Here is a 17,536-nt window from a genome sequence, read left to right on the forward strand (position 1 = left end):
TACACCGTGTGCAAGGCTTTCTAAAGCTACGCGGAAGCTCAAGGGGAAACAGTGATGATTGAAACATTTACAGGATATACGTCTCCGTTAATGACCACTTTTAAATAGTCACAAAGTAACTTCTCCTGGTGACAAATTAACCGTTTGTGGTCACATATTAACGGCTTCTGATCCTAATCACAAATCAACGGCCCCATAAACCCATAAATAGTGGCAGAATACTAAATTAAATCTTTATAGTTGTCTGTGAGTGTCTCTCTTCCCATCCTCGTACCCCTTTACAAAATCAAGTCTTTATCAACAGGCATGTGCATAAAGCGTGTTATAAACTTAGATATGGTTCTCTGTAATCAAACGCACATCTCTTAATCCATAGAAGTGTACTCTGCACCGCGGTACTCGTATTTCATAGAAGCGTACTCTGCTTCTCGCTACCCGTATTCCATAGAAGTGTATTCTGCACCGCGGTACTCGTATTCCATAGACGTAGATTCTGAACTGCGGTACTCGTATTCCATAGAAGCGTAATCTAGACCGCGGTACTCGTATTCCATAGACGTGTACTCTGAACTGCGGTACACATATTCCGTATGTGTACTCTACACCGCGGTACACATATAGTTTCAATATTAACATTTTTCTATAATTCAATATTGATTATCACGATCAGCGAGTCGGTTCGCATTATAATATTTATAGACAGATAAATTGTTTGGTACAAAAACAGTAACTAGTGTGAGTCAAGTTATTGCTAGCGTATTAATCTTAATAATATAATGCTATTATCGACCTTGATCATACCAAATTGCTAAAAATATAGCTTGTTGTTGTTGTTGTTGTGGGGCTTAACGCCATTTTTTCAGCACAAAAATGGCTATACATGGCGCCAGTATAACTGGTGAAGGAAGAACCCTGGAAAACCCCGGGAAGAACCACCGACACACGAGAAGCTACTGGCAAGCGTTCTCACGTGCCCACTTCAGACAATCCTGAGACTCAATGGCAGTGATCCGTAACGACGAGCGCTTTAGACCACTCGGTCCCTCGGGGCCCCTAAAAAGATAGCTAATGGTAAATGTAGATAAAGGCGAACTCGAAGAGTAAGAAATTAATCGCTATATTATTGCGCAGAGATACATTTTGAAATTGAAGGTAAATAATGTGGTGGTGAATAATATCTTGCTTTTGTGTGCCTTCTCCTGGCCAAATACGCCGAGACAGACATGTGTTACCTAAAATATAGCCATGGTGTCGAAACACAAATCGCACAACGTCTACCATCACTCATGTGGTATGGAAATAGTTATTTTAGAGTAAGAAGTTGGTCAAACCAGAGATTTCACAAGAAATGTAGCTTTTCAAACTTCTGACGTAGGTATTGATCTGTTCGTCTATCTCTCTAACAATGAATGAGGATACAAGACAGGGAAATAAAGACAGCCTCGTTCTCGGTTACAAGACTGTTCACTATGGCGTAGTGAATTGTAGAGGAAGGTAGATTCCATCAAGGTCCTTTGTCCAGCTTTGTCTATGTTTTTCAAAATAGTAAATAACTCTGTTGAATCAAAAATGTATTCTAGTCCTAATAAAATAGTCATTTTTAAAATTTCTCGTGGGTTTCCATGACAACAATGTAATATAAAGGAGCGATTGTTCAGGAATTTGTAGTCAGATATCAATTTGGTTTCAGTAAGCTGCCATAGTGTTTCGTGTTGAACATAAAAAGGATATATTGGAAAAGAAAGACTATTTGTTTCAGACATTTTGTCCAGTTTTCCCGATCATTTTCGGCGGCTATCGTCCATCCGTCTCAAGCAACCGTTTTCGAATAACTGGAATGAGTCTATTTTTAGTGTGTCGTCTAGTGACATTACTTGCAGAACAATGCAATGATAATGCCAGCCATCAATATCTACATATTGTTAACTTGAACCACAGGACAAGGCTATTGTTTAGGCCATGCATTTCATGACTAAAATTCTCAAAAATGAGAATTGTTAAAATTTATTGCGGTGTAACTTACTGTTGCGGTTAACAGTGTAGAGACAAAGGTTTACATAAATCGGAACATCAGCCAAGTAAAGAAGCCTCATAAATAATTCGTCGCCATTGAAAACTATATTTTGAACTAAGTTTGTTCGTATGGGACAATAAGGCGCCTGAAGGAGACAAGGTCACAATAACTTTATTTTTGTTTTTGAATTATCCGCTTATATGATCCGTTTTATTGTTGTTCAACCAATACAAGACCGAAAGTCAAAGTAACGTTGCATGTACTGTAAAAGTGAAAAGGTGAAAGCATTGATTTAGAAACTCTCCAACCTGACTCATTTGAAATTCTTTGTCAAGATTATGAATGTTGCATGCTACGTTCACGGGACAATTTTATTTATTGAAAAATAATTGATCAGTGGTCATACTTTAGAATATCAAACTGGTAGCAGTTTGAAATAGTTGCTGCACTTAGCTGCTACTTGTTGGAAAAAGATATATAATAAATATGTCTTATAATTAGCGTAACAAGATTATTGTGAAAATTAACGATCAAACTCATGACAAGATCATATGAGTCTCGCCATGGCATTTTCTCTCCGCGACAGCTTATGGTCCTCGTCATAGACGAGTAGGGATGTAATTAACGTCGTGAAGTTTTCTGAGCTACGATCATAGCTAAGCGAAAATATATTTCTCGCCCTGGTATGTTCTGCACGACAATAATAGTAGTTTAAAGTAAAGACCAAATGCTGTAGCCTTTTTTAATCTTCAGAAGCTGGTAAAAATGTTGGGCATACTATTTTTTTAATTCCCTAATTGCCTTGCAGATAAACGATAGCAGGTTATGCTGCATAACTAAAGTCAGAGTTAAATAAAAATAATAACATTTGATAAGTAAATTAAATATATTAGCGCAAGTAAAATAACTGCCTAAAATGACATTACGTCAATGCTGTCGGGGAGAGAAGCATAAATGATTCAAATCATGGCATATTTAGATAGCCATAACATTTTAATACTTTCAGGACTTTGATTATTACGTACGGCCAAGCTTAGAGCCTTACAACTCTGTTTTTCAAAAGAACTGGCAAAACTTTGCATTTGCTGGTATTCGAACCGGTCTTTGCCAGTTTTGAGATAAACACTTAAAGTCGTCTACATGTCTGCAGACTTTCCTACATAGCACGCCTTAGTGCTTACCTAACACTTTTGCTCCAAGTCCATGTCTATCTAGTTGTCCTACAGGAGCTCGGTAGGGCACCTATGCAGTTAGTACTACATGACATGCAAAACTTCGAGTTTTGATAAATATAACACATCTCGTCTAATTTTAATGACATTTTTGACACAAACCTCTTCTGCCAACTGCAATTACTTTTTTCATGGAGGACAACACTGATTTTAAAGAAACTGCCATGTTAATTTGCGGGCGGATTATAGTTTTAAAATCCAGGACGTCAGTTGGGTCAACGATGTAATAACTGTCTTCTTTTGGATCAACTTTCTTTATTTTCTTGCTGTAAGAAGTCCTTCAAATGATGCAATAATGGTCTTCTTTTGGATCCTTGTATGCAGATAGATCTTCAAACTTAACATGGAGTGAATCCATTTCTTTTCTTTAAAGGATTAGGATTATAGTAGATATTATGAAGGTCGAACATAATGTCCTGATCCGCAATGAAGAAGGTTTGTGCATACCCCAAAAATTACATTTCGAAAGACATATGTTTACGGTAGACATTTTACATACATTATTTGCCCATAATTTTCCTACATGGGCAAAATATTTTGATTACAACTTTTAATTAAACTTTAAAAAACGAAATACATCAATAAAGGAATTTTTTTCATCTTTAGGCCACCTGGCCGCAAGTCAAGAAGGTTTAGGTCATGGCGCTGCGTCATTTGTATGTCGACCCGACAAGAATTGCTTGTTACCACTCTAGATGCCATGTTTCTGATCCGATTTTTATCAAACCTGGAATAAAGGATTATATCTAGATCATGGACGAATGGAATTGATGAATTTGATAATGAGTGAGATCCACTCATATTACAGAGGCAATCGTGCGAAAGAAATTCACTCATATTATTGGGATGATCTTTGATCTGACTGGCTGAGAAAATACACCTCCCTTCAATCTTCGATCAGATTGGCTGAGGTAATACATCTCCTTTCAATCTTTGTTTTGATTGGCTGAGATAATACACCTCCTTTCCTTTGGATTAAACTTGTTTAATAGACTTATGTCATCCAAATCACGGACAGGTTTGATTTAAGTAAGATCGACACACACACACACACACACACACACACACACACACACACACACACTAATGAAGTGATTTCCATTTGGTTTGTGGAACTTGTTAGGAAACTTAAGACCAGATTTCCGACTCGAATTTAAGAAAACTTGGTACGTAGATTTTTATCATAAATATGTACCGTGAAATATATCATGAGCGAGATACACGCATAGTTAATGAGGAGGTTATGTATGACTTAGTAAAGAGGCGTACGTTGTGATGATCTCAGACTGACTCTTTTATACATGAGACAATACGTATAGTTAATGAGGAGATTATGTATGACTTGGTAAAGAGGCGTACGTTGTGATGATCTCAGACTGACTCTTTTATACATGAGACAATACGTATAGTTAATGAGGAGATTATGTATGACTTGATGATCTCAGACTGACTCTTTTATACATGAGACAATACGTATAGTTAATGAGGAGATTATGTATGACTTGGTAAAGAGGCGTACGTTGTGATGATCTCAGACTGACTCTTTTATACATGAGACAATACGTATAGTTAGTAGGAGATTATGTATGACTTAGTAAAGAGGCGTACGTTGTGATGATCTCAGACTGACTCTTTTATACATGAGACAATACGTATAGTTAATGAGGAGATTATGTATGACTTGGTAAAGAGGCGTACGTTGTGATGATCTCAGACTGACTCTTTTATACATGAGACAATACGTATAGTTAGTAGGAGATTATGTATGACTTAGTAAAGAGGCGTACGTTGTGATGATCTCAGACTGACTCTTTTATACACGAGACAATACGTATAGTTAGTAGGAGAACTTGCACTGACTGGCCGAGCTTGTTTGAATTTGTTACCTCCTTGGAGACTACATTTCTCAAAGGAGTTTGATGGAATTTGGTAAATAGGTTCAGATCATCAGGATCGTGGACGAGTTTAATTATGCGCATATTAAATATGCCTTTATATTCTAAGGATTTTTTATCTTAACAAATCACTATAATGAAATAGGTAAAATTGACAAAGATTGAGACATAGTGTACACTGGGTTGTGTACCTGTAATACTACATATATTAATGATTTGGTAAAGCTGTGCAAACAGGTGAGCTAGATGAGGCATACTTGGGTCTCGTGCTAAATTTTCTAGGGATTTTTCGCGATTTGGATTTAGTATATTAATACGTGTTGAATTTAAAGAGGAATTGTGAAGGAACTAGGCCGTGCACTAAACGTATTTTATTTTATATTTTTAGAAAAATGTGTTTTCAACATGTGAAGCTGCTAGGAAGGGTTAGGGGACGTCCATTAATTATGTCAACAATTTTTAGGCATTTTTTTACACCCCTCCCCCCTTGTCAGCAACTGTCAAACTTTCAGTGACCCCCCAATAAAATTTTACCCCCACCCCCTACAAACTAACAATATTTTATACGGCTGGCTTTTATGCTAAAAATAGAATTATGGAAATTAAAAGGTCTACAAATAAATTTTAATACATTTTTTAACTTGTTTAACAGATTTCAAATTGACTGTAACACTTTGAATTCATGAAAAAATCGATAGTTTATATTCTAGCTTCCTAGACTTCCTTGGCAAGAGCTCAACCAGTTTAGGATTAAACTGGTGGGCTGTTGACGGGCGAACGAGTGTGTGCCATACCAACGCACCGACTAATTTCCTATTTTTTGATTTATTGAATTTATTGTAAAAAAAATAACATTGTTGAAGTCAATTTATCTTGAACTCTCCCCTCCCCCATGTCAACAATTGTCAAACTTCTTCAGACCTCCTCCCCCCTATTTTGTTGACATAATTAATGGACGAACCCTTATGCACCAAATTTACCACGCTAAAAGTCGTATTCCCAATATCCTTGTGGCTAAGGCATGAGGTCATTGCAGCAGATATATTGAGATCCCTCTCTCTCTCTCTCCTGTCAATATAAGTCTTTGACGTGCCACATACTTGCAGTTGATTTCTAATTTATGGAAACAGAGCTATAACTATACGATATAAGTCATAGTGACGCGATCAGTCATGCAAAGATTGGTTATTTTTATCAGTGTGGAATTATCGTCTAATCCAGTCATGTTTTTCATCAGATTTTAAAAGCATATACAATAACGCCAAGTTTTTCTTATCTCAGTGTTCTTCATTTTGCAGGTAAGTCTGCCAAGCCTGCCTCAAAAGTTGCCTTTTTTGTGGGTCTGGGTCCCAATGTTGGCCCTGTAGAGCAGAACACCGACCTTGTGTTTGACAAAGTAGTCACCAACGTAGGGGACACCTACAGCAAACAAACGGGGCGCTTCACAGCCCCATATAATGGCACTTACCAATTTACGGTGGTGGTAGCGGCACAAGGGCATCAAAAGGTACAGTGATCAGCGTGTTGTCACATAAAACTGTACACATTATACACCGGTATCACAGTTCAAAAGCAAGTGCCTTTTTTATTTAAAAGAGAGGCGCGGTTGGCCCGTGCAGAACGATATTAAAAACAACTCACGGTGCAAAAATGTAATCCCAAAACAAACTTGACTTTGATACTTATTTTGAATATCTTTGCAATGTATAAGAATGTTAGGAATGAGAATGGAATCAGTAATATAGAAGTATAAACCTGTGTCAAGACGAACATAAAGTTTTGAACCCCGTATTGAAAGACACGTAACGCGGGTTAACGTGTTGGATTATGCTGGCATAAACTTCATATTCACAGAACACACACACACACACACACACACACACACACACACGCACACACACACACACACACGAGATGATTGAGCCATAGATTGTAACTTAGTCATTTCAGAATAGTGACAAATCCGTAACTAATGGACGCAACGAATATAAATTGATGTGGTCACATGAAGGTTGTACGTGACGACAGTGTAATGTGGTCTTGTATCCAAGATCACGTGACTTTGCATCGTTCAGTGATAAAGTAACAGCTGCATATGATATCATTGAACTTGCATACTGCTGCGAGCCAACATACTATCTGACTTCTTCTTGTATGGAATACTTTCCATAAATAAAAACTACGACCACCCTATGAAAGTCGTCATATTTAGTGTGCAGGTTTATATGTGTACTATAAGAGAAAAGGAGACAGTGCTAGAACACGTGAGAGATGTGCAAGGATCTATCTCTCACCCATGGATAAGTTTTTCGATTGAATCATAGCGAATAAGCACACACCCCCAAAGGAAAAAGTAAAGAAGAAATTAACTAGTTTCAATGAATATATATAAGTTACTGCATTTGTACAGGAAAATATCAACGCGTTTTTCTGAGTAATACCGCACGACCTTGGGAGTACAGTATTAATCGGATAAAATGAGTTCGTATTTTCCGATACAAATGCAGTAACCGTTGTTTTATTAGATACTCATTTCGTTTCCCAAGGCTTAATAATAAAAGAATACACTACCAGAAAAAAATAATCGAATTTATGCTGTTTAAAAAAAATAAATACACAACAGGACATTCATCATACGCAAGTAACAATATTAATGCCCACATAGCACCACCCAGCGACCTTTGAACTTCGTCGCGCGCTTAACATTAGTTTTAAAACATTCTCGTTTTGGTCTACATAAAATCGAAATTTTGAGTCATATTTTGAATGAGTGAGCATTAAATTGCTTTTCCAGTTGGTCTGGAAAGGATGGATTTTGCTTTTCTGTTGATCAAACTCAGTTCTGCTTTTCTACTTTTGATGGACTGGATTTGGGCCAAACTAGTGCAGTAAGGAGAACGTAATTTCAGTTAGAAATGTAGTCAAAATTACAGTAAAATGTCGGAGTCTGCCAGCTTTTCTATGACATGGGTCGTGTCATTCGGATTTGCAGAACTTAGAAAATAAAATTCAAGATGATAAATGTAAGTATATGTATTGCCATTCTTATTACCAGAGAAAGAACACATATGTTTCTGTCCTGCCAATTGCATTTCGCTGCTGTAGGGACCCCAGTTATGATCTGTATCATGCAGTGGACGTCTTCTATCGCCTGCCGGCGCTGTATCCAAATAGTTCAATGGGGAAAATTGCAACGCTGCTGTTGTTGTACTTAGCGCTATATTAAGTTTATTGGCTATAACGCTGCACCAAGTTTATTGACAATCATGCGACACTAAATTTATTGGCTAAAACGTGACACTAAGTTTCTTGGCTATAACGTGACACTAAGTTTATTGGCTATCATACGGCACTAAGTTTATTGGTTTATCATACGACACTAAGTTTATTGGCTATCATGCGACACTAAGTTTATTGGTTATCATACGGCACCAAATTTATTGGTTATCATGCCACGCATGTATCGGCTAACTTGCGACTCTAACTTGATTAACTATCATGAGAGAGTAAGTTGATTGGCTATCGTGCGACACAGATTTATCAATTACCAAGTCTACGACAGTAGGTTAAAGTTTTTAAAAGCATCAGTTGATCAAAATGCTTCGAAGACAGAGATCCCACCGATATTGCCTTTTTATCCATGGCAAGAAATTCGTTTACATGTACTTACAGTTATTGAAAGTTTTATTCAGCTAGTAATTAACTCTAACGATGCCTAAAAGTAGAAATCATTAAAACAGAATGCTTTTGATGAATATTTGCTCCAGTTTAACAAAATGTCAGAGTTTGATAACTGAGAATGATCCTTTTTATTAACAGACAGGAATTATCACCTTGGTAAAAAATTTAAAACTTACTGGCATTATTTTTAAGACCACTGTACTATCTGCATGATGACAAGGTTGAAAGCAATTTATTTTGATATTAAATGTAAGTTATTCTTACCATACTGTTATGTAGCCATTGTTAATGTAAATTATCCTTACCATATTGTTATATAACTATTGTTAATGTAAATTATCCTTACCATACTGTTATGTAGCCGGTGTTAATGTAAGTTATCCTTACCTTACTGTTATGTAGACAGTGTTATATTCGACATAAATGTTATATCTGTTGTATGTGTTGTAGACTGTGTAGAGGTCGTCTGATGTAGCATGTATATGTAAGTAGGTAGATCAGTGGAGTGGGTGAAAGAATACAAAGTGTTCACCATAATAGCACGTGCATTGAACGTTGTCATGCATTACTAACCCCGCCCTATCCTACCTTCTTGTCAGCGCAGTCTATCAGAAGTCTTCATAGACAGCAGTTATGACACTCTCTTTAGTGTGTGTGTGTGTGTGTGTGTGTGTGTGAGATTTGGATTTTCAACGTAGCTTTAACAATTTTTCAGTCATATCGCTACGATGTCTGCAGTGTGGCAGTTTATAGTGATGTCTAGCACTTGGGCATCATGCTGCCGACATGTAGCACGATGTCCCACCCATTCACATTATCCTGACACCAGGCTGACCAGTCCTAACACTAACCTCTATATGTTGAGCGCCAAGCGAGGCAGATGTTAGTACCATTTTTATAAGTCTTTGGTATGACTCCGCCGGGGATCGAAACCACGACCTCCCGCATCTGAAGCTGACGCTCTAACCACTAAGCCACCGGAGCGGTCTCTTTAGTATGTAGCTTTTGTGGAATATGCATCTATATCTACATTTATATTTCTTTTACAAGAAATATAAGTTAGTTACTATACAGAAGCCTTAGTTCTGGTTCATTTGCTACCTACCCTAAGTCAGAAAATAAATCTACACTGACTATTGAATGAATCGTTATTATTCAATCACCGGGTCTACAATGGCGAGCCCGGCAGGACTCGAACCTGCAATATCCTGATCCGCATTTATTTTCAAGTATCAGACGGGAACAGAGAAGTGAAACCAATATGCAACATTAATATCACTTCCCAAAAATAGGCATCTATCTATCTATCTATCTATCTATCTATCGGTCTGTCTGTCTGTCTGTCTGTCTATCTATCTATCTATCTATCTATCTATCTATCTATCTATCTATCTATCCGTATGTCTGTCTGTCTGTCAACCCATCCATGTATTTGTCTGTTGATTTGTTCTACCTTGGACATGCTTATATTTTGTTTAAAAAAATTATTCATAAATTTTCGACATCCGTCTAATTCCTAATGTAGGAAGAAGCCTCAGGAACTAGCACATTTTCTCTAATAAACCACAGTACACCCAAAAACATACGTGTGTATGTATATATATATTAAAGTGATTTAAAGTGAAGAGTTGACATTGCTACGAATGAATAAATAGATGAAGTAAGATTCAAATTTCCCTTAGGATGAAATTAAGCTCACTTGTGATACTGATGGATCAGAAATACCAATTGCAAGCCGTTTCCTATTTTCTTCAGTCCTTGCTTTTTTCCGTTTCATTGTTTAACGGCACGGAAGGCCAAGGTAATTGATTTTGTTGCCTTGTTTTAAGGCTTTTATTGTGAGACAGAAGATCTGTAAGACTAGGGGTTCGGGGTCATTTAAAAAGTATCAATCACTTGTCAAACTTTGGGCTTCGGTTCATGACCCTTTTCTCGGAGATCCTCTTTACTTGGAACATATGATTGACTAGTGCCAGGATAACGTGTGTGTGTGTGTGTGTGTGTGTGTGTGTGTGAGTAGTGAAGGGGGGCACTCTACGTACAATGGGAATTAGCATTAAAAACACCCTTGGGTCAATCTACGTACAATGGAAATTTAACATGGAGAAAAATCGTGGGTCAATCTACGTACAAGGGGAATTAACATGGGAATAAATCGTGGGTCACTCTACGTACAAGGGAATTGAACATGGCAATAAATCGTGGGTCACTCTACGGACAAGGGGAATTTAACATGGGATTTTTTTTAAATTTTTAAAAAAATTTTTTTAAAAAAGGGGTAGGCAATTCAAAAGACTATCTCTTTTCGAGAAATATGGCTGGCCCTGAAAAGGGCCTTTGGGTTTTATGTTAATGTATTCATTAACATAAATGGCACCGCATTGGTCTTCTTCTTGTCCTTAGGCTGCGTCTTACTGTTGGTCCGTACATCAGCACTCTTTTCAGGCATCCTTGTCTTTCGACGTAGATCCTACGTATCCACAGGCTGGTGTTTGTCCTGTGGACAACGGTCCACTTCGATCGGACATACATGAGCAAGTCTGTCCGAAACATCATGGAAGACACAAGGGTGGATGACTCAACTGTAGTCCACATCTTGAAGCGACGAGAACAGGTGAATCAATGCATTGAACGGCGCTTATTTATAGGTACAGAAAGGATTGAAACGGATTGAGTTCATTCACCAATCCGAACACGCGTTACAGAATTCAGTCAGCTCGCATCCAATCCGAAGAGAGCAGTCTGTGACGTCACGTAGTCAATATAGATTCGCTAGCGCTTGTGTGCAGTCAATCTATGCGACAGTGATTCAACATGACGGAAACTCAGAAAACGATCCAGTGGGGTGCACCAGCAGGGGAGATTGCCCAAGGGAACTCGGACTTACTTTCAGAAGAGGTGAATTGGGATTTTGTGGATTTTCTCTCCTCGCAAGAATTTGTTCCGGAACCTTCGTTACTTTCTTCATTACCGCAAGTGGAGAATTTTAGACAGAGACAGAAAGAAGAATTGGAGAAATTTATACAACGACAAAAGGAAGCGGAACAGGCTTTTCTCCTACAGCAACAGCAACAAGAAGAAGAGGTAAGAAAAAAACAACAGCAAGAAGAAGTAGCAGCAAAGAAACAAGAGGGTGAAAATCAAACGGTCACGGTACTGTTGGACATTTTAGCGGAGTTAAGAAGTCTGAAACAAATGTATCAGACTTCTTTATCACGACCGAAGAGAATACGACCTTCCCGAGCCAAACATGTCAACCCTGTGACTAAGCCTACCGTACCACCCTTAGTGATTTCAACCCAATCATCATCAACATTACGCAGTCCAGAAGTAGGCCTTGGCCGTGGCAAAGGCTTAAGGCAGTTAAAATTGATTGCTTAAACTCACCCCTACACCATGAAGAAAAAAGGCCCTTTTCAGGGCCACCCACATTTCTCGAAAAGAAATACAATTTCAATTTGCCAATAACTCAAAAAAAAACTCACCCATGTTACCCTTATAGTACGTGTCTGTGTATGAGTGCGTGAGTGTAGCTTCTTATTTTAAAATCACAACTCAAAGACACTTACCTTATATCATTCATTTATTCTTTTCTCCATTTTTTACAATCCAATTCACAATTTATAACACAACACTTTAATAATAAGTTCATTGATTTCTTCTTTTCTCCTTGTTTAGTCTCTCTGTTTTTTGAATTTCTTCACCGTCACACTCTTTTCCTCTTCTTCTTCCTCCTCGCTTTCTTCCCTTCTTCTTTTTTTCTCTTGTTTCTTTTTCTTCACCTGTCTTCTTTCTTCCTCAGAAGAATCCCTCTCTTCCTCTGAAGAATCCCTCTCTTCTTCTGAAGAATTCCTCTTTTCTTCTGACTCCTCTTGTTTCTTTTTTGGGCAATCTGGAGACCAATGTCCTTTTTCTTTACAATAATAACAGGTATCTTGACTTTTGTCTTTTTTATCCCCTGTTTTTTTTCTTTTTTGACGGTCTGGACACTCTGAAGACCAATGCCCTTTCTTCTGACAGATATAGCAAGTATCTTGACTTTTATCTCTAAAGGAAGGAGAGTAGTCCGTAGGCTGGTCTGAAGAGAATTTTCTAATGACCCCTCGCAAAGCTCTGACGAAACGTTCCATCTGGTCAGTCTCTTCCATCGTTGTGTTCGGCTTGAGAGTGAAATGAATAGTGAAAGGACAAGACACACACCCTTTTATATACGCTGGTCTGCTATGACTATAAAGTAGTTTATGGTGTTTGAACTTGAGTCATTTGACTTTTTGCTTTCAAGATGAAACGATCCCATTCATTCGAGAAGAAAAAAGAAGAAGAAAGTAAGAGGCAGAAACGTGATCTATCGCCTCGTACCAGGGCTGAAATCTTGGCACAAATTCATGCCAGTGATTTTGAAGAGGACATGAGTGAACCAGAATCCGAACCCTCTAAACCAAGTTCACCACCCTTTGTCAACCCTGAAAAGTACTATTCCATTCGAGAGACGGAAAAGCGCTCCTCTAGAAAATTTAGAACCACGGCTTACAAATACACGGTGAAGTTTAAAGATTTCAAGGCTGAAGTGCCGTTAGAGAAAGCAGAAGTGTTCATCACCGAGGTGTGGGATTCTTTGCTCACTGCACTCAAGCAGCAATGTCAACCCAAAGAAGACGATCGCTTGAGACTTTCCATACAACACGACGGTTTGAAATCCCCTGTTTGGATCGAGTTTAGCACCCCTGCAGAATTAACTGCTTCCAAAGTCATGGACAAGATTCAACACGTACAACAATCTAATGATCAGTTTGACATCACCGATGGTAAAGCCACACTGGATATGACCCACGTCTCTCCTCCTCAAGGGACTGGACGCAAAAAGATGTTATTGGTGGACGACCTTCGCAACACCAAAACGAGTCTCGTCCGAATTAACAACCCTCATGACCAGATGTGTTTAGCCCGTGCCATCGTGGTGGGACGAACCTATGCCAACAAGAACGACACGGTAGAATGGAAAAGAACCTGGAACACTATTCAACGTTCCGACCGAGCCAAACAACGAAACGAAGCAGAACTCCTGTTACAACAAGCCGGACTGCCCAAAGACACACCCTGTGGCATTTCTGAGATGCAAAAATTGCAAGATGCCCTAGCTCCACGCTACACCTTGAAAGTGCACCCTCAAGAAGTGCGCGGACCTCTGTTGTTTCGAGGCCAAGACTTTAAGGACGGAAAATACATTCACCTTTATCATCATGATGACCATTTCGATACCATTACCAGTATCACTGGATTCCTGGGATATGTTTATTATTGTGAGAAATGTGACCATGGTTATAACAATCGAGAGCAACACAAACATTGTGGATCGAAATGCACAGGATGTTTGGCCTCTTCACCCTGTCTGAGCGAAGAACCAGTGCCTTGTTCCACTTGTCTGCGCACGTTTGTCAGCCCTACCTGTTACCAACAACATTTGAAGACGCAAGGTTCACAGAAGAAATGCGCTTGTCAACTGCTGAGATTGTGCCCTACGTGTGAACAAGTCATACGTACCAATAATACCAAGGCACACGTATGTTCAGGAAAGAAAAAATGTCACATTTGTCACCACATCGTGGACTTGGAACACCAATGTTACGTGCAAAAATACCAACCCTCACCAGAGAAAGAGGACGGTCACAAGAAGAAAGGCAATTTCATCTTTTTCGATTTCGAATGCATGCAAGAGACCGGCATTCACATTCCTAATTTCTGCGTGGCTCATCGAGCGTGCGAGAAGTGCATTCAAGAACCTATCTTCAGTCATTGCCCTCACTGCAGCAAGATACCCGGAGGGCGTGAAAAAATCTTTCGGGGACCGAACACGTTAGCCGATTTTGCCCAATGGGCCTTAGACCCCGTCGACAAGACGTGGAGCCAAGAGGACATCGAACGTTACGGAGATTGTCATCGTCATGTCACGGTGATGGCTCACAATTTCTCCGGATACGATGGACAGTTTCTTTTGAGGTACTATACGGAACAAGGCACCGAGCGTCCTAAAGTAACTTTGAACGGAGCCAAAATCATTTTCATGCAAGTGGGACAAGTACAGTTTAAAGATTCGATGAGCTATTTGGCCATGCCTTTGAGTCGAATGCCTAAAACGTTTGGAATGACAGAAATGGCTAAAGGGTACTTTCCACACTTTTTCAATACGGAAGCCAATCAACACGCCGTTCTACCCCATTTACCTGAGGCTCACTATTACGACCCCGACAACATGCGTACCGAACAACGAGAAGCTTTCTACGCTTGGTACCAGGCTCACGCCTCCGACCCTTTCGACTTTCAGGAAGAAATGCTAAAGTATTGTCGTTCCGACGTGGACATTTTACGGCGTTGCTGTGGAAAATTTCGAGAACTGTTCATGGAACACGGAGGGGTGGATCCTTTGAAAGAAGCTTGCACCATTGCCAAAGCGTGTTCCCTAGTGTATCGACAACGATTCATGCCTGAAAACACCGTGGCTGTCATCAGCCCTCAAACGACCCACTTTGTCAAACGTCAATACTCGGTCAAAGCCCTACGTTGGTTACATTACTTGTGCGACAAGGAAGACAAGTGGATTCAGCATGCCCGCAACGGAGGGGGCGAAAAGACCATCGGAACGTATTCGGTCGATGGCTGGGACTTAGAAAACCCCAAGATCGTGTACGAGTTTAACGGTTGCTTATTTCACGGATGTCCTGTTTGTTACCCTGACCGTGGCACTAAAAATCAGTTTTTGCAACGAACCATGGAAGACTTGTACCAGGACACTTGTCAGCGACGCCTAAAGTTAGAACAGGAAGGATACCAAGTGGTGGAAATGTGGGAACACGAGTACGATCACCGTATGAAAACCGATCCCGAGTTTAAACGCCTCGTGGAAAGTTACCAGTTCATGGACCCGCTGAACCCAAGGGATAGTTTGTACGGAGGAAGGACCAATGCCGCCTGTTTGCTGTACCAAGCCGACGAAGAGAAAGGAGAAGAAATCAAATACTTGGACGTGTGTTCGCTGTATCCCTACGTGTGCAAATATTGTCGCTTTCCTGTAGGGCACCCGCAATTGCTGACGCAACACATCGACCTGGTCAACATTCGACAATACGAAGGCTTGATCAAGTGCAAAGTTTTGCCTCCCACGAACCTATACCACCCCGTCTTACCTCACCATTGTCAAGGCAAACTGATGTTTCCCTTGTGCCGTACTTGTGCCGAAACGTGCAACCAAGACCAACCTTGTCAGCACAGTCAGGAAGAACGGACCTTGACGGGAACTTGGGTCAGCGTAGAATTGTTCAAAGCTCTGGACATGGGATACCAACTGTTAGAAGTGTACGAAATTTGCCACTTTCCCAAGACACAACAGTACTGCAAAGGTGACCCTACTCAGAAAGGCATTTTCGCCGACTACGTGGATGCCTTTTTGAAACTGAAGCAAGAAGCCAGCGGCTATCCTTCCTGGTGTCACACTCCCGAAGACCAAATAAAATTCAAAGAGAAATACCGGGAACAAGAAGGCATCACTTTAGACCACATCGAGAAAAACGAAGGCAGGCGATCGTTTGCCAAAGTGATGTTAAATTGCTTGTGGGGTAAAATGGCACAACGACCGTGTTTACCCAAGACGGAATATTTGACAGAACCTTCCCGCTACTTCCAGATGATTCACGACAAAACCAAATACATGAAACACGTGGACGTCGTTCGAGAGAATTTGATCTTGGTCAATTACGAAGAAGATCTGGACTTTGTACAAGACGACCCTTTTGGAAATGTCATCATTGCGGCTTACGTGACAGCTCATGCTCGCTTAAAATTGTACGAAGCTTTAGAACTGTTAGAAGAACGCGTCCTGTACTTTGACACGGACAGTTGCATTTACATCCATCACCCGATTCAACATCACCCTAACATCGAAGGAGACCGTTTAGGAGCCTGGACAGACGAGCATCCCGACGACAAGATTCTAAGTTTCGTCAGTGGCGGTCCCAAAAATTACGGCTACGAATACCGGGATAAACAAGGAGAAGTGCACACGACGTGCAAAGTGAAAGGACTGACTCTGAATTATCGTACCAGTCGAGTGGTCAACTTTGGGGTATTGAAAGAAGCCTTGCAATCGGGAGAGGATGGAAACTTTAAAGTGACCACCTACCAGCCGAACAAGATTGTACGTTTACCCACTCACCACATCGTCAGTCGACCCCTGGAAAAAGTCTATCAAATCGTGTACCAGAAGCGAGTTCGACTTCCCAATCATTTCACCTTACCGTATGGACACGTTGGTATAAAACATTGGTTGTAAGAGGATAGCCACCCACCAGAAAGATGACTTCGCCACAGCAAGAATCAAGTGAGAAACCCGATGAGAACTCCAAGTTCAAACCCTACCATTTTCCAGTCTTCTTACCTGACTATTGTGATTGTACCCGTCGATTGGACACGTTTCAGAAATGGCCTACGGATAGGGAAGGATTACCTTCTTCGCATGTTTTAGCTAGAACAGGATTTGTCTACTTGGGACCTGAGTCAGGATTGGGATACGAGGTACAGTGTTTCGCTTGCGGACTGAAGTTACGAATGGATCTATGTATCTATAAAGATTCAGCTATTCTGGAACATACTCGATGGTCTCCGCACTGCCCTTACCTTTCTATGGCCTTTCCACTCATTACACTACGGTACAATGTTGACGG

The 17,536-nt window shown here is 40.0% G+C and overlaps 1 protein-coding gene across 1 annotated transcript in view; it reads left to right on the forward strand.

Moving 5' to 3' along the window:
- The window catches only part of LOC149791282 (complement C1q tumor necrosis factor-related protein 3-like), an 84,202-nt gene that overhangs the window by 45,984 nt on the left and 20,682 nt on the right, over nucleotides 1-17,536 (forward strand). Inside the window, exon 3 of the mRNA XM_089969798.1 lies at nucleotides 6,440-6,648. Within this exon, the coding sequence (XP_089825924.1) occupies nucleotides 6,440-6,648 (209 nt within the window). The remainder of the gene's footprint in view (nucleotides 1-6,439; nucleotides 6,649-17,536) is intronic.

This window comes from Sinohyriopsis cumingii, chromosome 9 (genome assembly GCF_028554795.1).
Source record: "Sinohyriopsis cumingii isolate HCF-2022 chromosome 9, ASM2855479v2, whole genome shotgun sequence".
NCBI classification, from domain to species: Eukaryota; Metazoa; Mollusca; class Bivalvia; order Unionida; family Unionidae; genus Sinohyriopsis; species Sinohyriopsis cumingii.